The sequence below is a fragment of the Euleptes europaea genome, chromosome 15 (genome assembly GCF_029931775.1).
Source record: "Euleptes europaea isolate rEulEur1 chromosome 15, rEulEur1.hap1, whole genome shotgun sequence".
Lineage (NCBI taxonomy): Eukaryota > Metazoa > Chordata > Lepidosauria > Squamata > Sphaerodactylidae > Euleptes > Euleptes europaea.
This window is the reverse complement of record NC_079326.1, coordinates 5,445,426-5,465,625: the sequence shown is the minus strand read 5'-3', so window position 1 is coordinate 5,465,625 and position 20,200 is coordinate 5,445,426. Positions and strand designations below refer to the sequence as shown.

At 44.7% G+C, this 20,200-nt stretch overlaps 1 protein-coding gene across 16 annotated transcripts in view; it reads right to left on the bottom strand.

The window, feature by feature from the left end:
• Positions 1–18,979: 18,979 nt before the first annotated feature.
• BIN1 (bridging integrator 1) overlaps positions 18,980–20,200 on the bottom strand; it is a 219,188-nt gene continuing 217,967 nt past the window's right edge. For all 16 annotated transcript variants that reach the window (XM_056861325.1, XM_056861329.1, XM_056861333.1 and 13 more), the window contains one exon: positions 18,980–19,549. In XM_056861325.1, the coding sequence (XP_056717303.1) occupies positions 19,442–19,549 (108 nt within the window). In that variant the 3' untranslated portion in view covers positions 18,980–19,441. The remainder of the gene's footprint in view (positions 19,550–20,200) is intronic.

Genomic DNA, 20,200 nt, shown 5'->3' with positions numbered 1-20,200 from the left:
CCAATCCAGTGTAGCCAAAAATGGGGCATGGGATTGAGAATTCCCTAGGCATGTATCCCAGCCCTGTACTGAGAAAGAAACCAGAGCTGCAAGGAACGCATATGTAGTAGCGCCCAGGGAAGAACAGCTGTAGTGGATGCCGTAAATCCCCATATGAAACCTTTGAACTCTTAGGTATCTATTAAGCTTGCTGATAACTTCCTATCTCAGAAAGTGGACGGGGAAACAAGGGGATCTGCTATCTTTGACTTGATTCTCACCAACAGGGAAGAACTGGTTGATGAGGTTAAAGTAGTAGGCACTCTGGGTAGTGGTGACCATGTAATCTTGGAATTTACAATCTTGGGGAAAGGAAAAACTGTACATAGTCAGACATATAGGTTGGACTTTAGGAGAGCAAATTTTAACAAACTTAAATCTATGCTGGAAGAATCTCATGGTCAGAAATACTTGAGGAGAAGGGAGTTCAAGAAGGGTGGGAGTTTCTTAAAAATGAAATACTGAAGGCGCAATCACAAACCATTCCTATGAGTAGGAAAAATGGGAGGTGCCTAAAGAGGCCAGGGTGGCTCCATAAACAGCTTTTTAAAGAGTTGAGAAATAAAACTCATTTAGGAAGTAGAAGGAGGGCCTTATAACCAAAGAACAATATAAACAAATAACTAGTGCTTGTAGGTAGTGTTAGGAAAGCTAAAGCTCAGTATGAGCTTAGACTATCGAGAGATGCTAAACACAACAAAAAGGGGTTCTATTCCTATGTAGACCCAACAAGAGATGGATTGACTCAATAAAGGAAGCCACAGCCTTCAATTTGCAAGATCTGAGCAAGGCTGTCAAAGATAGGACATTTTGGAGGACTTTCATTCATAGGGTCGCCATGAGTCGGAAGCGACTTGACGGCACTTAACACACACATTCCTATGTACAGAGTAAGAATAAGAACAAGGACATGATAAGCCCACTGCGGGGACCTAAAAGTGAAATTGTAACAGGAGATGAAGAGAGGGCAGAACTGCTCAATTCCTACTTTTCCTCAGTCTTTTCTTGCAAGGGAAACGGTGCTCAACATTGCATAAACAGAATACATGATGAGGGAAGGGAGTGGCAGCCTAGGATTGGCAGAAGACTGGAGGTGGGCAAATGTTGTCCCCATCTTCAAGAAGGGGAAAAAGGAGGACCCAAGTAACTACTGACCCATCAGCTTGACGTCTATACTGGGAAAGGTTTTTGAACAAATTATCAAGCAGTCAGTTGTTCAGCATTTAGAAAAGATGGATCTGATTACTAAGAGCCAGCACGGGTTTCTCAAGAACAAGTCATGTCAGACTTATCTCATCTCCTTTTTTGAGAAAGTTACTACCTTGCTGGATCAGGGGAATGCAGTAGACATAGTTTATCTTGATTTCAGTAAGGCTTTTGATAAGGTTCCCCATAATATTCTTGTTGACAAATTGGGAAAATGTGATTTAGATCCTGTTACTGTTAGGTGGATCTGTAATTGGTTGACAGATAACACCCAAAGATTGCTTGTTAATGGTTCCTCTTCCACTTGGAGAGGAGTGACTAGTGGAGTGCCTCAGGGATCTGTCCTGGGCCCTGTGTTGTTCAACATCTTTATAAATGATTTAGATGAAGAAATACAGGTGATACTTATTAAATTTGCAGATGATACTAAATTGGGAGGGGTAGCAAATATGGTAGAAGGATACAGGATGATCTTCACAGGCTGGAGAATTGGGCTAAAACCAATAAAATGCATTTCAACAGAGATAAATGTAAAGTTCTGCATTTAGGTAGGAAAAATCAAAGGCATAATTATAGGATGGGAAGACTTGTTTGAGCAGTAGTGTGTGTGAAAAGGATCTTGGGGTCTTAGTAGACCAAACACTCAACATGAGTCAGCAGTGTGATGCGGTGGCTAAAAAGGCAAATGGGATCCTGGGCTGTGGCAACAGAAGTATAGTGTCCAGATCACGCAAAGTGATGGTATCGCTTTACTCTGCTCTGGTTAGTCCTCACCTAGAGTATTGTGTTCAGTTTTGGGCACCATAATTTAAGAAGGATGTAGACAAGCTGGAACGTGACCTGGGTCTTGCAGATTCTAGTCTGAAACACTAACCATTACACCCCATGGGCTTCCATGGGGTGGCTGCTGTTGAACAGTAGCAAGCGGCTGGGCCCTGGTGTGTCATGCAAGTTGTGTGGTGGCAAGACAACTGGTGGTTGCTCCTCCCTCAAAGGCCAAAACTGCACAGGAAAGGGCTCTGACCTCTACCCCTGCCTTTTCCTGAAAGAAACCAAGGCTGGAACCAGCTGGCAATACGGTTATGGTTTCCTAGCAATTACCACTGAGGGTATCAATTTCTTAAAGTTACAAGTGATTGTTTTATTATTGGGTGTTAACACCCCCCAATGTATTTTTTTAAGATTTCAGATTTTTCTGCAAGATGTGTATTGTCTATCCATAGACTCAATCTCTGGATTTAAGTATCCACAGATGGGCCATGTTGAGTATTAGATATACTGACTAGCAAGAACCTGCAAGGACTTGCAGGAGTGGGGAAGAGATCTAATTTATTCTCCCCCACTTTCTTCTTTCCCTTCCCTGAAAGCCCCCATTGCCTCTCCCCTTTTCCTGCTTCCTTCTCTCCTTCCTACCAAACAGAAAATATACCTTTATCTGTCCTTCTGTCTTCAGAAAGCAGACTCTATCTAGGAAAACTAAGGCACACTTGCATGGTATTAACCTTTAAAAACTTGTGGGGGTACATAATTCCCCCCCCTGTATACCCCTACCATTATTTCCCCTTTTCCTCTTTCTGTCAACCCACACATCCTCTCCCCTTTCCTTGCTTCATTCTCTCCTTCTCAGCCATTCACTAACCTGTCTTTTAGCTGCCTGCCGTCTTCAGCTATATTTACTATTTATTTACTTAATTTATACCCTGCCTTTCTCCACAGTAGAAAAGAGCAAGAGTCCAGTAGCACCTTAGAGACTAACACAATTTCTGGCAGGGTGTGAGCTTTTGTGAATCACAGCTCACTTCTGCAGATACTTTCACTTCTTTAGCTGTAACTCATGAAAGCGCATACCCTGCCAGAAATTGTGTTAGTCTCTAAGGTGCTACTGCTCTTTTCTACGGTTACAGACAGACACGGCTACCCATCACGATCTTTCTCCTCAGTGAGGACCATAGTAGCTTACATTGTTCTCCTCTCCTCTTTTTTTATCCTCACAACATCCCTGTGAGGTAGGTTAGGCTGAAAGCATGTGATGGGCACCTAGTGAGTTTCCATGGTGGACTGGTGATTTAAACCTGGATCTTGCAAACCCTACTGTACACCACACTGGCTTTCATGGGGTATCTGCTGTTGAACAGTAGCAATATATCCTCTGGATATATTAGCCTCAGAACATCCAGGCTGTAGGGTGAAGGGGTCATCAAGTTTAGATAGGAGGGTGAAGGAGTTCCTCACAGCTGAAAGACTGAGAGCCAACCACGAGGTAGTTCACAACTTTCAAAAAACAGATGATCCTCTGAAAAGGTATGAGGAACTAATACAAGGTCTTAAATCCCTTCTGTTTAGTAACATAGAAAAAAGAGCAACAAAGGCTAAACCTGTTTCCAAGCTGTGGTTTGATCACTCTTTTGCTATTGGCAAAAAAACACCCTGATTTCTGCATATAAATTCGCAGTAGGGCCTGATAAAACAAAGACAGGCAGGGAGTATACTTTGCCTTACTGACTCAGAAAAAAGAGTATAAAGCCCTGAACCAACTCTGCAAGAAAGAATATAATAAAAAGGTATGGGCCAATTTGATTGAGGCAGCAAAGAATAAAAATCAGCCCCTCTTCTGGAAATTAGTTACAGAAGGAAACTCCAAGGTCACTTCCCCTCTGTCAACTTGTATTCCGCCAGATAGATGGGTCTCCTTTTTCCAATCAATTTATGAACGACCCCTCAAATTATATACCAATCAGTTTGCTAATTATAATAAGCAAGATATACTCAAAACATCTATTGGAGAAGTTAGTAGACTGGTTAGACAAAAAGAACATATTGGCAGAAGAACAAGTGGGATTCAGAACAGGCAGATCTACAGTAGACTAATCCCTTATCTTACGGTATTGGAGAAAAATGGCTCAGGGAGAAATACATCACTCCACGCAGTGTTCATAGATCTAAAAGAGGCTTTTGACACGGTTCCTAGGGGGAGACTGTCAGGCATGGGTCTGTGAATGGTATGTGGTGGTTTGGCCAGGTGCTGGCCAAGGTCGCTGTATTATGCCGCTCTTGGGATGTTTAGACTGTCTGCCGTGGGAAGCTACCTCCAGCTCCGAACCTGCTCCGGGGAGGGGGGGTTGCCATGGTACCCTGAGCTGGCCTGCTTTACTCCTTCTATATATGCCATGGGATGTACTTTAACTAGTAACTTTAACTAGTAACTTTAACTAGTAACCTCTTGATTCTCAGCTTCTGCTACCTGTAGAGTATTCCTAATAAATCAGCTTACGTTGGACTGTGGGTCTATCGAGCCTGTTTATGGGTTTACCACGGGACTAGAGCTCACATTAGGTTACTAGTCTCATTTGTCACCATCCTCTGGCTGGAGCCCTGGAGGGTTCGCCGAGGAATCCGCTCCCTCAGGTTGGAGCTTGGGACGAGTTCCCCGAGGACCCTAACCTTCTGCGTGCTACCCTTGAGGAGGCGCGTCGGACTCACGCTGAGTCCACCCAGCTGGTTGGATTGGTGGTAGACCAGTGGATTGACTTGAAGCAGCAGCCCCGTGGGAAATGCAGGAAGCTGACCTCCTTGCCCAAAACGAACTGTGGTGGAGGGACGCTTTATTGGAGGAGGCTCGGTTGGCACAAGAGGACTTTGCCCTCCTGGCTCAATTAGTGACTGGCCTCGGAGCATGCGGTAAGATGCGAGGAAACTCGACTGCACCAGCCCGGGGGCTCACTTCCCTTTCCACCATGGTGGAGGGTCAGGGAGGCGTGTTGCTGGATCCAGGCCAATTTACCCTGGGTGCTCAAAATGCGGCCGGCCGGACCCTGCTATGCCTCATGGATCTCCCTCGTGACACGGCATCGGAGGAAGACGTCTGGAAAGTCTTGGAACCAGAGTATGGCCCTTCCTCTGCGGATCTAGCTTGGCAGGCTCAACCGCTGCAAACGGACTACCGTGAACTGAAGTTACTGCTGCAGCAAGCGGCCGAGCCGCTCATGGTGACTGCCTGCAGCGCCACTCTGGAGGCGGCCCGGGCCCAAGCGGCCCGGCAACAGGTGACGGAGCAACTTTTGGCGGAGACGGCTGCGGCTCAAACGAGAGCGGCCCTGGAATGGGCAGTGGCAGCCGGCGCACGACCTAAAAACGTCGGGGGTCCAGACTGGCCCTCTCTCTCATCGTTCCCTTCATTTTCTCCGGAACCCTATGTGCCTCGGGATGTAAGCCGTAGATGACGGCTCGCCTTTGCATCTGATGTGCCGGATTACCTTGATGAGGGGGAGCTGGACGAAGAGGATTCCGACGACTGGAACACAAACCTCTGCGTTAGCCAAGCCTGACAGACTGGGCGGGCTGAGGAGGAGATATACTGGGGGGGCTGAGGAGGAGATCAAAACCGAGAACTACTGGAGCATATGGCCCAAATGCAAGACCAAATGGATGTGTTAGTGCTCGAGTAGGGACGCTTGCATCGGGCTCCACCATCAGTCCCAGGGCAGGAGCCAGTTCCTGGGCAACCGCCAATACCTGGGCAGCAACCAACACCTAGGCAGCAGCCGGCTCCTGGACAGCCGCTATCAGCGCTACCTCCGGGGTTGCCAGCCCAGCCAAGGGCCCCAATCCAACCGGTAGCGCCGGGAATACCGTGGCAGCCCCGTCTTCCTTTGCAAAGGGAGTTGTGGGTAACTTTTGACAGTTCTGCGGAAGCATTGCCTTGCTTTCTGCACCAAGTGGATAGTTTTATGAGGGAACAGGGGCATACTTTCCCCACTGAGGATAGTCGAGTGCGGTTTGTCTCGTTCCTTTTAACCAAGAGGGTGGCTGAGTGGATGATCCTACAGTTCGACACCTGGGCCTGATCCGTTCGCTCGCTCAACGAGTTTATGCGAGCATTACGGAGGCGTTTTGATGACCCATTCCGAGGCGAGAAGGCTAAGACCGCTATCCTGCAGCTGCGGCAAGGATCCTCCTCAGTGAGGGAGTTTGTCGATGACTTTCAAAGGCTTGCCAGTAAAATAGTGGATTGGAACGAAGCCACCCGGGTCCACTACTTCAGGGAGGGTTTACGCCCTGACATCCTGTCTTCCCCTAAGTCTGCTATGGGTTCTTTTCCCTAAGAAGGAAGACAGAGTTGAGTTCCTATCAAGGTCAGGCTGCAGCCATGCAGAACAGTTGCTTTTAGCAATTAGTTCATTCTTTTGTCTGTAGGGGCATTTGCAGTTTTCTTCTCATTTATCTTTGTATCTTTTACTCAACTACTTCAGCATGGGTGTGTCATTTTGAGTTTTTGTTCCAGCCATGCACACTGTCCAGTGCTGTTTCTAGGGTGTTCATTTAAAATAGATTTTCAGGGTGTTTGTTTTAAATAGCAGCTTACAATATTCTCTTCTCCTTTTTATCCGTGCAACAACACTGTGAGATAGGTTAGACTGAAAGTATGTGACTGGTCCAAAATCACCCACTGAGATGCCACAGCAAGATGAGTAATCAAACCTGGGTCTCCCAGACCCTACTCTGAAGCTCTAACTTTGAAGATCTAACAGGCAACCCTAGATAGGCCTGGCACCAATGAATCCTCCCTCAAAGACCTGGACCCTGCCTTCTCCCCATGCCCTTTCACTCCCAGCATCCCAGCCTGGAATACTGTGGTTGCCTAGCAACAACCACTGAAGTAATTAGTTGCTTAAAGCTACAGGCACTCCTTTTATCATTTTCAGGCTTTTGAAATCCTTTTTACAAGTTTCACATTTTTCTGCATTCCTGGGGTGTTTTCCAGGTTTGTAGAAAGACCTGTCTTGCCCTTCACAGCTCCAGCCACCAGGTTTAAGTATCCTCAGATTTATCTGACTTTGCTATTAGTGTATACCCAAGAAACTTGCGGGAGCAGCTATCCCATTTCCCCCACCTTTGCTTCCACACCTCTCCCCCTACTTCCCTCAGACTCTCACTTTCTCCCTCCTGCCATCCCTTTACTTACTCTCTCCTTCATGGCTGTCACTTTCTCTCTTTATACTTCCCACCCCATCACTTTTTCTCTTTCTGCCCCCATCACCTCCCATCCTCCCACCTGCTCCACCCTCCAGAGCAGCAGTGGTAACAGCTGCTCTCCTGGAATCCCAACTACAGAGATCAGTTCCCATTAGGGTTGGCAGCTCCAGGTTGGGGAATTCCTGGAGATTTGGAGGTAGAGCCTTGGGAGGGTGAGGTTTGGGGAAGGAAGCATCCTCAGCGGGGTATACTGCCCTAGATTCCACACTCCAAAGCAGCCATTTTCTTCAGAAGAAATTATCTCTGTCATCTGGAGTTGTAATTTTGGGTGATCGCCAGCCCTCACCTGAAGTTTGGCAACCCTAGTTCCCCTGGAAGAAATGGCTGCTTTAGGGGGCAGAGTCTATGGCATTATACCCTTCTGAGGTCCCTCCCTAGCTCAAATCCCACTCTCCCCAGGCTCCACCTCTCAAATCTCCAGGAACTTTCCAGCTTACATTAGCCTCCTCTCCTCCTTTTATCCACACAACAACTCTGTGAGGTAGGTTAGGCTGAAAGTATGTGACTGGTCCAAAATCACCCAGAGGCTTACTGCACCACTAATTTACTCCAAATTATTAGCGTGGTTGAACTATGTGGCTTGGCTGCTCAGTCAGATTTCCCCCGCGCACCTTGGCTAAATTCATCGCTGCATTTACAACTGCCTGTCTGCACTTTACCCCGGGGAGCGTCGCATAATTCATGATGTCATGGATGTGCGACAAGCTCCCCTTCCCCCCTTTTTAATATTTTGCAAACTTCTCCCCGGCAGCCTGCAGCCTGGGGACTGCATCTCCACTCAGACCCCCTGCTGTCCCTATAAAAATGTCCACAAGCACATACAAATTGGGACAAGCAGCGTGAGAAGCTGGGCAGAACTTGTATAGGGTTGAGCAAGGGAGATTGCAAGACCAAGCAAGGAACTCTCTACCGTTGCTGCCACCTTCGTTTGAAAACTGCAGTCCCACAGTCTTCACAGAACTCATTTAATTATAATAAACACTGCACAAAGTTGCTGGTGTGTCTGCAAAGCCCCTGTCCTGGAGGAATCCCTGCTCAGAGAGCTTGTATAACTGCTCTCCAAATTTCTCTGCAACTTTTTTTTTTAGTTCACTTTAGGCACAGACGGGTGCCTGAGGATTCATTTTTTAAAAAGCTACACTAAAAGTGACAAAAGACTGCTCAAAGCTGGAAATCATTCCCATCTTACCTTGGGGGTATTGCACCGGGAGGAAAATGGGGGCGGGGGGAGGGGGAGAGAAGAGAGAAGAAACTGAAACAATCATTCTACTGCGGACAGAACAAAAGCAACAAGTACAGCCTCCTCCGTAACAACAGAAACAAAAGAGACTGGCTGGAGAATGGGTCGCTTCTTTGCAGGCTTTAAACACTATGCTTGACACCCCGATCCCTTTTTTAAAAAGAAGAGGAACGATCCAACATTACTCCAACTGCATTTATTTTTTTAAAAAAATTGTCAGAAAATGGCCACCGGAGGGAAAGGGGAGGGGACATGGGCTACACAGTGGGTGTGGGCGGCAGAGGGGCGGGGAAAATAAACAGCATCTTAAAGCTATCTGCACCTCAGGGGAAGCCGTCTGGGAAACGGAGAAAGGAAAAAGATCGCCTTATAAGTGTTTCTGGAAACCACATGGATTAAACGACAGCGAAACGGTTCCACCACCAAAGGGAGGGGGGAAGGTGCTACCGTGAATCGATAAAACGTCTCAACAAACGTTTCAAACAGTGAGTGCATTAGCTCTTCCAGTGAGCTTCCTCAGAAAAATGGGGATTCGAAACAGGGCCTCCTAAACCTTACTGTAAAGCTCTAACTGCTATAGCACACTGGCTTTCATAGGGTGGCTGCCATTGAACCATAGCAAACAGCCAGACCTAGTTGAGTCATGCAAGTCAGGTGGTATCAAGTTACCCACAGATTGCTGCCAGGCCTAGGGTTGCCCACCTCCATGTGGGACCTGGAAATCCCCTGGAATTACAACTGAACTACAGACAACAGTGATCTGTTCCCTCCCCCAGCCTTTTACTCACAGAAACTGAAGCCTGGAGTGGTGTGGTTGCCTTGCTACAGCCACTGAGGGAATTTGTTGCTTAAAGCTACAGGAGCGCCTTTTATCATTTTTGGGTTTTTAAACCCCCAATGTATCTTTTGTAGATTTCACATTTTTCTGCAAACCTGGGCCCTTTTCAGGTTTTTAGAAAGATCTGGCTTGCCTGTTCACAACTCCAATCAGCGGATTTAAGTATCCAAAGATTTGGCTGACTTCTCCGTCAACTTACCCCCTCTATTTCTCCACCCCCCTTCTTGTCAATATCCTCCACCAATCTCTCTTTCTCCCACTCCTTACCTTACTGGCTGCAGCAACTGCAGTGTCAGGAAGCTACTCCAGATCCAGAGGAGCTCCACTATCGCCCAGCCAGGCATGGCCCCAGGCCTGACAGTGTTGTTTGGGACCTGCTCTGGGCCTGCGGAGGCTCCAGGACTCTACCACCAATGCAGACGGGTCCAGAGAGGCTCCTGGACCCCGCTGTCAATGCAGTCAGGCTCAGAAAGGCTCCCGTACACTGCCACCAATGTGGACAGACCTGGAGAGGCTCTGTTGTCTGCCACTACCAGATAGGAAGAAAAAGGTAAGTGCATTGTCTGTGCATGTGCAGACAATGCTTTTTTTATTTTGGGGGAATCTAAACCCCCAGTGTATTTTTTAAGGTATCAGATTTTTCTGCAAACTTGTGTGTGTGTGTGTGGGGGGGGGAAACAAGTGCAGAAACATCTGTTTAGAGTCACTGTGACCACGATCTAACAAGGGGGGGGTCACACTTGAGAAACAGATGTATAGATATTATGTTAAGAGGTGTGTTGGACTATAACTGCATACATATTTATATTTCATTACAGAACACCACATCTCATGAGCTCTAAAGGACACTAGAGTGGAAAAGACCCCTCTGAAGCAATATCATAAAGCCTAATAGTTAATGCCAATAAAGGTACTGTTTACTGTTAAAAAAAAAAAAGCCTAATTAGTTGCACCAGTATGGCTCAGACATAATGCAGGGCCCTTTCAGGTTGGAAAAAGATCTTGAGGGGAGAAGGCTTGAGCCCAGTCTCCTCATCCACTGAGATCCTGATCCAAATCAGGCCCTGCATGTCTGGGAATTGCATTCCTGGGATTCACCAGTGTACATCTGATCATGTGGCCCCAAGGAAAAAATATAGTTAGACCTGAGGGTTTCCACTGTTCAAAGATCTTACAGAGTTAGACCATACTTTGTATGTAGGTGTGCATGCACACAAAAGGCAGGATGCATTGTAAAATGTCCTAAAGAAAGTGGAAGAGGGGAAAAAAGAACAGAACACAATGAAGGATGACACGAATTATATTTCTGAATATTTCCAAGGGGAAAAAACATATGGGATAAATAAATCAATGTAGTACATGTCACTCAAAGTGGAACTCACAATTCTCAATACACTGGGATCCTTTTTCCTTTTTGTAAAACAAGGGAAACTCACCAAAAAAATTGTGTTCCTTGGGAAACAAAGGTTGAACTAAGTGGATGAAACAACATAAGAAGTAATAATGCTCAAAGTACAGAGAATCAGTCAGTGAGTTATACTGGAAAGCAAGGGCAGCATCCAGCAAGCCTCAGATAGGATAGGAAAGTTCCACCAGTCAAAAAGCAGAGCTCAAGTTAGCTGTGTATCTGCAGTGGAAAGAATTAGGCTGAAAACCTCAAAATGTACTCTTTTTACACACTCCATGGCAAATACATCAGTGCAACATAACCTTATTTCCCAGCATTATTGTGGTAAAAAAAAATCATGTATGATATGTGAAAGAGTCAAGGCAACCTGCTTTTGAGGACAGTGTCTGTGGACAGTTTGATATAACTTGCTGCTCAGAAAAGTAACTTTTTTTGCCCAGGAAATCTTGTTGAGTAGGGAGACATTCAGGAAATTCCTAAACCACAATGGCAAAAAACAAAACAAAAAAACCCCACTCTGATTTGGCCAACTCTGGCTAGCAAAACATTTCTATATGATTGTTCCATTCACTAACATCCAAAATCCATAGTCTGAATCCTAACACTTTGTCTCTCCCTCCATAGTGCCAAAAAACTTACTTTCATACAATACTACAAAAGGCAGCTTCCAAACACCTTGAAAATATCATCTCCAAATGAATGATACACTATCTCCAAAGCATCAGTGCAGAATGTGATATATGACACTGCACTCAGAGCATTTACACAACTCCTACAATTGCAAAGCACTGCCTGGACCAGGACCATCCAAGGTTCTACTCTGTCCAGCAGAGCTTTGGGCAGATGAGGAATCCAGATTCTTTCATCCCTAAACGGCGCAAATAACTAGGACTATGTTAAACAGGAAATGTGCCATCTATAGTACTAGTTTCTTCTTGTTCTATCAGCAGCACTCTTAACCTTAACTGAATGCTTGTGCTACATTAATCCAGCATTCAATGTCCTGTAGGCTCACTCTTAATAGAAATTTTTCTTAGTGACCTTTTACTAATGCACTGGGTGGCTGATTGTCAGTAGTTAACATGCAGTAAATGTTGTCAGCCTGAATTCAACCAAACTGCTCACATACTATGGAGCACTGGAGCGTAGTTCTCCATGGAGGTAACTAAACTCTATAACCGTGTTGGCGAACATATGGCACACGTGCCACTTCTGGCACACGTTGCCCTCTCTGCTGGCAAGCGCGGTTCCTCCCAGCCGCTGGCCTTTCCGGCTCTGCCCCATCCCGGATGGGGGAGGCTGTAGGCACGTGGCCGCCCTGCTGGGCTGCGGGGGCCCACGTGGAGGAGTGGGCTGGGGGCGCACGCGCACACACTTGTGTCGGGGGGGCTGGACTCCCGGCCCGCCAGAAGCCCCCCCCGTGCCCCTCTTCGGTTGGGCCAGTTCAAGGATGTCAGCCCTTCTTGCCTTTGAGGAACCTGCAGGGGAAAGGTAGGTTGTGGGGGTCGGCTCCTGCCTGGGGGGGGGTGTCGTCAGCGCTTCGCCCCCCTCCCCCCAGCCAGGCACCCGACAGCGGAGGTTTGTCGGCGGGCGGAGGGAAGGACGGGTGGGAGGTGCTTTTATCCTGCCGTCCTGACCCCTTTTCTCCCCCGCGTGTGGGGGCTAGCCCCCGCCGGTTTCTGGGAAGTCCGGAGGGGGCCCGGGGAGGCCTGGGCTCGGGACAGGTGTTATTGGCCATTTGTGAATGGGAGGTTTTGCCTTGGATTTGCCACTCAGATGCACAACTCAACAATAACCCCCCCTGCAGAGATTTGAGAATGCAGATGGGGAAAATGTACAGTGATTGTCAGTCATTGTCATGATTTAATTTTATGGATACCTTACTTACTTTTTTCCCTCCTCAGAGGCCATGTCTACCCACTGGCAATCTTGACGGTAGACCTGGACTCCGAGGAGGGGAAAAAGTCCCCCTTCAGAGGCCAGGTCTACCAATGGGCTTCTATGGGCCTCCGGAGGCCAGGTCTACTGCCAAGAAAGCCAATGGGTAGACCTGGCCTCCCAATGGGACTCAGCCTGAGGCCAGGTCTACCAATAGGCTTTTATGGCGGTAGACCAGACCTCCAGGCGAGGACTCCGGACGGGGAGGGGGAAATGGCAGGGACTTACAATTTAATTTTTATCAATAAATAAGATCATTATTAAGTATGATATCGAGTTTTATTCAGTGTACCTACCTATATAGTTTAAGAAATTTGGCTCTCAAAAGAAATCTCAATCATTGTACTGTTGATATTTGGCTCTGTTGACTAATGAGTTTGCTGACCACTGGCCTAGGGCTGTGCCGTGTTGCCATGGTGCGCATTGGCACTCGGCGATAAATAAGTGGGTGTTGGGTTGCAGTTTGGGCACTCGGTCTCTAAAAGGTTCGCCATCACTGCACTATAATGAATCAATGCAGTGAGCTCCACCAGGGAGTTTGCAATAATACTTGGCCAACAAGCCAGAGGAACAGGATTTCTAAACTTGTTCTTTGTACCATCTGCTCATCTACAATCTGTGTCCAGTTATGGACTCCAGGCTAATTTAAATATCCCTATAGAACTTTGAAATTGTATAACCCTGCAGAACAGAGGCTTGTTTAGTTATGTGGGGGGGATGTCAGCCAACTATGTTTTCCTTTAAGCTCTTCCAATTATTTTGTACAGTTGTACCATGGCTTTGCCTGAATGACTTTTTTTTAAACAAAGATTACGGTCAGCTAGCAGCTGGGAAACTTCCAATATATGGCAAACTGGGGTGTCCTTTGAAAGAGGACCAGTCTTACCTTTTCAAAACACTTGAATATCTTTGTAAAAGCTGTCTCAACTTGCCATGCTACATGAATTTACACTCGCTCTTCAGTTTGCTATCTATTTCCTTACCTTCATATTACAGTCTGATGTTTGAACCAAGTTATGCCAAGTCATGGGCCTTTTTAAGGAGATGTTGTTTACAAATTTTAGCTTCCTTAGAATTCAGGGAGGCAAAAAAGGTAGTTAGCACCTTGCAGTAGCTGCTTAACTAATCTACCAAAATGAAGCCACATCATACCCCAAAAACGTATTAATTCCATTGCTCAAAGTCGGCTGCGACTTGACGGCACTTTACACACACTCATATGGTGACCATCAACCTTTCATGAAAACAACTTGAGGGAACTTAGAGGATAACTGTTCATCATCCCTTTCACCTAAAAAAAATCCTCCAGAAAGTGACCTCACACGCTTCAGGCACACAACACAAAAATAGACAGAAAAGCACCTACAGCTTCCCCACTTGCTTTCCTTCCTTCCCTATCTCTTAGATTATGCCACAATAAAAATTGCAGAAACGCATTCCTTTCAAACAATTGGCTTGCTATCAATCACCATGTGATATCAATATTTTTGTATCCATTTCTGTTGTGGCGAAACTCAGTCTAGATTCCCAATACCATCCAAAGAAATACTTGTACATTACCGCTGATATCTCTGGTTTTTCTCAGTTTGGGAAGTTTGAACAGGGCATGTTGTGAATTTAGCATTCTATGCACTGTGAGATCTAAACCTCGAAAACGCCCACAATTGAGAATGTGGGTAAATACTGGATATATTTAATTTTTTAAAATTGAAATCCTCAACCAGAACAAAATAAAAAATATAACAAAATTTAACAACAGTGGTGGCAAGTCTACAGAGAAGCAGCTATAAAAGGTTTTCAAATATTTAAAAATATGTCCATGGGCAGTTGTCTATATGCCATACGTTCAAATGTTGATAAGGTTGCAAGGTGCTCAATGAACTGGATTACTAGAGATGGACATTTATTTCTCCAGTGTTGTAATATTAGTCTTTTAGCTACAGTAAGGGCACGCAGGGCAATTTTCATTGACCAGGAGACAGGCAAATAGTTTAAAAATGCAAAAGCATCCTCAAAGATCAATGACTATTTAATATTGGGTGAATATTGGATGAATGGGAAAACTACCCACCACCTGGGTTTCCGGTTCTGGTCTGACAGTGCAGGACATCTGTAGCCTACGTCTGAAGGCTGAGCTCTGTTTAGCAGCTGCCAATTTTAACTATTTTTTCTTAATTTTTTATTTTGTTTTTATCCTCCCTATTTACTTTTGTACTTTCCTATTTCTTTGTTGAGTTTCATTATCTCTATTATGCAGCTTCTATCGCCTCTAAGTAGTTTTTATCTTAATGTTTCTCCCTCCCCCTCCTCTCTGTTGTATACTCAAGGGACAGTGTGGATGAGGGAGTGGCAAGAAACTCTTCAGCCCTGTTGGAGCTCTTGAAGCTTTCAGGCGTTTATTTTTAAAGTTTTAAAATACCTGTTTAGGGGGGTTGGCTTATCCTTATAAAGGGAGCCTGTTTTTTGTTTTTTAAAGTAAATATACTTTGGGAGAAGGCAGGCAATTTGAAATAGCATATTCTGCAGCAATTTATAATTTACAACCTATCAGTGTCTCCATTGGCAGTAAATCTTTATTGGTGGCTAGGTAATCAACTTAAATCTACAATTTTTAACTGTTTAAAAATTAATCTTTGGGGGGCTGGCGAGGGGTACTCTTCTGGCCTGGAGAAAGCAAGACTCACCCCCTGCTTCTATAGACTTGGGGTGGAGTCAATTACATTTACAAGCTCAATTCCCAGTTCTAACCCTGAGTTGAGTTATGAAGGCTAGCTCTCCTTTTAGCCTTCTTAAAATAATATAAGCTTTTATTTTTTTTAAAGATCGCTAGGGAATCCTTCAAAAAGAAATTGAGATCCATCATTTTCCTATCAAAAACTGCCGTCTTCTAACATCTGAGTAGAAACATAAGACCAGTTCACACACAGCCTTTTCTTACACCAGTACCACACCGGTACTACACCAGTGTAGTGGTTAAGAGCGGTGGTTTGGAGCTGTGGACTCTGATCTGTAGAACCGGGTTTGATTCCCCACTCCTTCACATGAGTGGCAGAGGCTAATCTGTGTGTGTGTGTGTGTTAAGTGCCGTCAAGTCGCTTCCGACTCATGGCGACCATATGAATGAAAGTCCTCCAAAATGTCCTATCTTTGACAGGCTAATCTAGTGAACTGGATTTGTTTCCCCACTCCTACACACAAAGCCAGCTGGGTGACCTTGGGCAAGTTACAGCTCTGTCAGAGCTCTCTCAGCCCCACCTACCTCACAGCATGCCTGTTGTGGGGAGGGCAAGGGAAGGTGATTGTAAGCTGGTTTGAGTCTCCCTTAAGTGGTAGAGAAAGTCGGCATATGAAAACCAACTCTTCTTCTTCTTCTTCTTCTTTTCCTAAGCTCAAAATCCAATGGGCCATAAAATCTACTTGTTTGCACTGGGTAAATATATCGGCCTGTTATACCAGTAACCCAACCTTACTATATCATGGTCCCAATCCTACATTCCATGCGTGTTCTATACCTTCACTGACACTTGCATTCACACCTTGTGCAAGAACCAGGCTGCAGGGGTTTCATTTTTATTGTCAAATGAATGATTCCTTTTTAATGGATCAACTTTCTTCAGAAGCAAATAGAGATCAAGTGAAACACACCTTTGTTCCCCCCCTGCTGCAGCAACCGAAAATTTTTTAATGACAGACCTGAAACTATAAACTCATCACTGTTATTTCAAAGATGAAGAGCTATACCAATTTGTACAGCATCAGGACACAGTATCAATAAGGACACAATACAATACTGGATGGCTGCTTTTCCATAATAAACAAAGTGAAGTGTTGATCAGAAAAGTTTTATAACACTTGCCTGGAAATCAGACACACATATACACACATCAAAAAGAAAAAGAAGTAACAGTGAATGAGAAGTCAGCATAACTTCCAAATACACCAACAGCCAAAGAAGCAAGTGTTTAGACATCATCATGTCATCAATGTAGCTATCATAATACTTTTGTCATCTTTTTAAAAAATCCATAGTTCCCTCCCCCCCCATAAAAATAGATATTATACTGAGATATTCCATATTGGGTAAACATGTTTTAATTTATATTTCTTTATATATGCCTCCTAATGTTGCCCCAAGGTGGAGGACAAACTGGGTTACAAATGCATAAAAATAGAGTTTTTAGGACAGACTGTGAGTAAAGTGAGAATAAGGATTTACAAGTGCAACAATGCAGTCACTTACAACCTTTCAGTGGACTGGACTCGGGAAGATGACTATTTTTGGAATACAGAAGACTTTAAACAACATCAGCTTGGCTGGGAGCATCACCAAATCCAGAACATATTGAATCTATAGAGAAGCCTCTTTGAGACAGATCTGAATCTTAATTACATGGCTGTAAAAACTGGAGCCATTCCATTAAAGAAAGGTGAATGGGTTCTAAATTCATTGACAAACTAACCAAATAATACTCTCTCACACACAGCTTTCTCCAAAACCCTTGGCATTGTATACACACCAATGACCATGCAATGATTCTGACAGTGATTCACATCCACAATACAAAATTGGACCATTTCCTTTTTTGCTGAGCAAAGCAGAAGTCCCATCTTTCAACCCAGAGCAAAAGGCTCTCTGCTTTCTCTCTCTTAAACACCCAGAGTGTTCTACAAGGAAGAGACCTGCTAAGCTGGGTTTTTTTAGTCATCTATCTTGGCTTGCCATGCTTTGCTAAAAGCAGCTTTTATAAGATTCTTAAATGCAACAATACCACATCATATGCCAGTGAAATGGGAGGAAGCCTGTCCAAGAGGAGTCCCTTCAAGCCAAAACAAAAACAAAAAATCCAAGCCAAAGAGCAACCTGGAAACAAATAAATGCAGCCACAGAAAGATCTGAAAAGCTCACTAACTGCATCCATAATTCAAGTAAAGTTTATCCTTTTTAGGGATCAGGTACAGGCAAAGAAACCTCTTGCTTTTGATAGGACCATTGCTCAATTTGAAAACTGCCTAGCAACTTGCTCACTTATAACAATATGCAAAACAGCAAACAGGAGCAATATAAGCAATAAGAATCCCAGTACATAATAGACCAGCAGTTTCAAACTTTCTGCTAGAAGAACTTTATTCTACCTCTGCCATGTGACCTCTGAGCATTGCAGAGGATTATGGGTCATGTTCCTTGGCATTCACATTCAGTTCACAGGATGCCTGTTGGACCTCAGAGTTGCCCAGCATAGACTCAGAGGGCACCACAGAACATACTTGAAATTCTCAGGTGGTTATACAGTGCCGGAGAAGAAGGAAGGAAAGTTTGCCTTCTCTTCCTGTCTTCTCCTTAGGCACACCATGGAAAACCACAAAGGAACACCACTTCCAAACTGACAGCTTGCAGTGCTGTGATTTAAAGGGAAGATATATCAATGTCAACTAGCTATGTTTTCTAAATAAAGCCTTATTACACTTCACTTTCCCTCCTGATCGCATGAGCCACTGCCATGGCAAGAGGATGGAGTGTAGCAACTGTGGCATAAGGAGGGCTTTTTAAATTTTTTTGCAAATGGCAATGGTGCCCACGCAGCCAGAGAATTACAGGGGTGTAGCAGCAGGGGAAATGTTGCTATACCATGGACCACCACCACTGTAAGAATGCTTATACACAGCAGTACAGGGAGAATAGGCATGGCATTGGGATCTACCCACCTTGCCTCTGAAGCCTCAGAAAGGGCATCCCAGAAAATACTGAGCCAGCTAAACTGCCACAAGTGTATGCATTTGGTATTATAATGGAACATCCATTGGCAGGTTCTACAACCAGGTAGACTTGACATGCAATAGGGTACCACTATAGCTACAACACTGGAAATCACTGTGCACTGTCGCAGCTACCTATAAAGCTCAGGCTGTCCAGCACACCTGCCCCCTGTGCATGGGACGAAACAGGTGAATAGCATTTTGCCTGCAAAATTCTCCCACTGTAAGCAATTTTCCTGCCCGCATTTCAAGCTACAGTAAAAAGTTCTTTTAAAAAATCTAATAACCTATTTATATTTTTTTAAAGAACGTTTAGCTTTTTAAAAAGACATCAATTAGCAGGTGCCAGTGTAATATTTCAAAGATCACATGGCAGAAGGAGCTTTGGATCAGGTTATGCTTTCTGATATGCACTTACATTTGCATTTAAATATATAAAATCACAGTTCTTGTTACACTTTTCCAAAGGGAAGAACACACACACACATTTTTACATATACATTTCTTTTCAACAGCATGGGCTTATAGCTGCAGGTCTGAATAACTGCAGGGTCAGAAATCTGGGGGATGCCACATAAGCAACCTTAGCCACAAGACAGGTTGACCTCACTTGCCCACAGGGTAAACTTGAGTGTGTAGTTTTAGGGGAAATGGACAGTTAGTATTTCAGGGCTCATGATGCTGCACACCCTTGTTCCATTTCACACAAAATTGCTCAGCCACCTAGGTTAACAACTTTCTGAATAGCAACACTGTTCAAATCAAAAGGAAAAGGGATGTTTTCAACCTGCCTTTCTTTGTTATTTATATATTGATACTAACACTTTGAATTCAATGTACTTCTAAAACCTTGTTTTCTGTGAAGAACACAACTTTTAGGCTTTTGTTCCTTTAAAAAATTTCTCCTTTTTCAGACTTCTCTGGGAGAGGGGGGAAAGACTTCTTGCTTTCTTCTGCAGAGAAGCTACATAGCAGCTCCAGGACTTCACTGCACTCGTTCTGTGAAATTCTCTGGGAAAACTCCTCGGCATTGGTCAAATTCTTTGTGCTGCAGCCAATCAGATTCTTTCACACCCATCAGCCATCCTTCATCCTGTCACAGAAAAAGTTAGGGTTAAGAGAAATAATTTATGCATGTAGTTTGAGCAGCATACAGGAGGATTCAGTTGTTAGGTTACTGACAATGGGTAAAGAAATCCCCCCCCCCATATTTTGTTGCCCACTGGCAAATGCAAACCTTATCTGAAGGAGGTGACTGTTAGGCTGCATACATTTTAGACAAGAGCTACATGCCAATGACCACATTAAGCTTAAGCTAACCAGCTTTGCAATATGAGCTTTCCATTCCAAGTATTACACCAAACATACCCTTTAGGTTTTCCTGGAATTGTCATACTATATCATTCTGTTTATATAGCTCAGCGCCAAATTTCTTAGTGTATTTAAAACATACTACAAGTAGGTATTCCCCAATCCCAGCTGAATTTTTCAAGTGCTGCACCAACACTTGCCCTGACCTGGGTGGCCCAGCCTGATCTTATCAGATCTGAGAAACTACGCAAGGATGGCTTTGGTTATTACTTGGATGGGAAACCACCAAGGAAATCCAGGGTTGCTATGCAGAGGCAGGCAATGGCAAACCACTTCTGCTTCTCTCTTGCCTTGAAAACCCTACGGGATCACCATAAATCAGCTGTGACTTGGCAATATTTTATACCACCACTCCCACAGCCAACAATTCTCC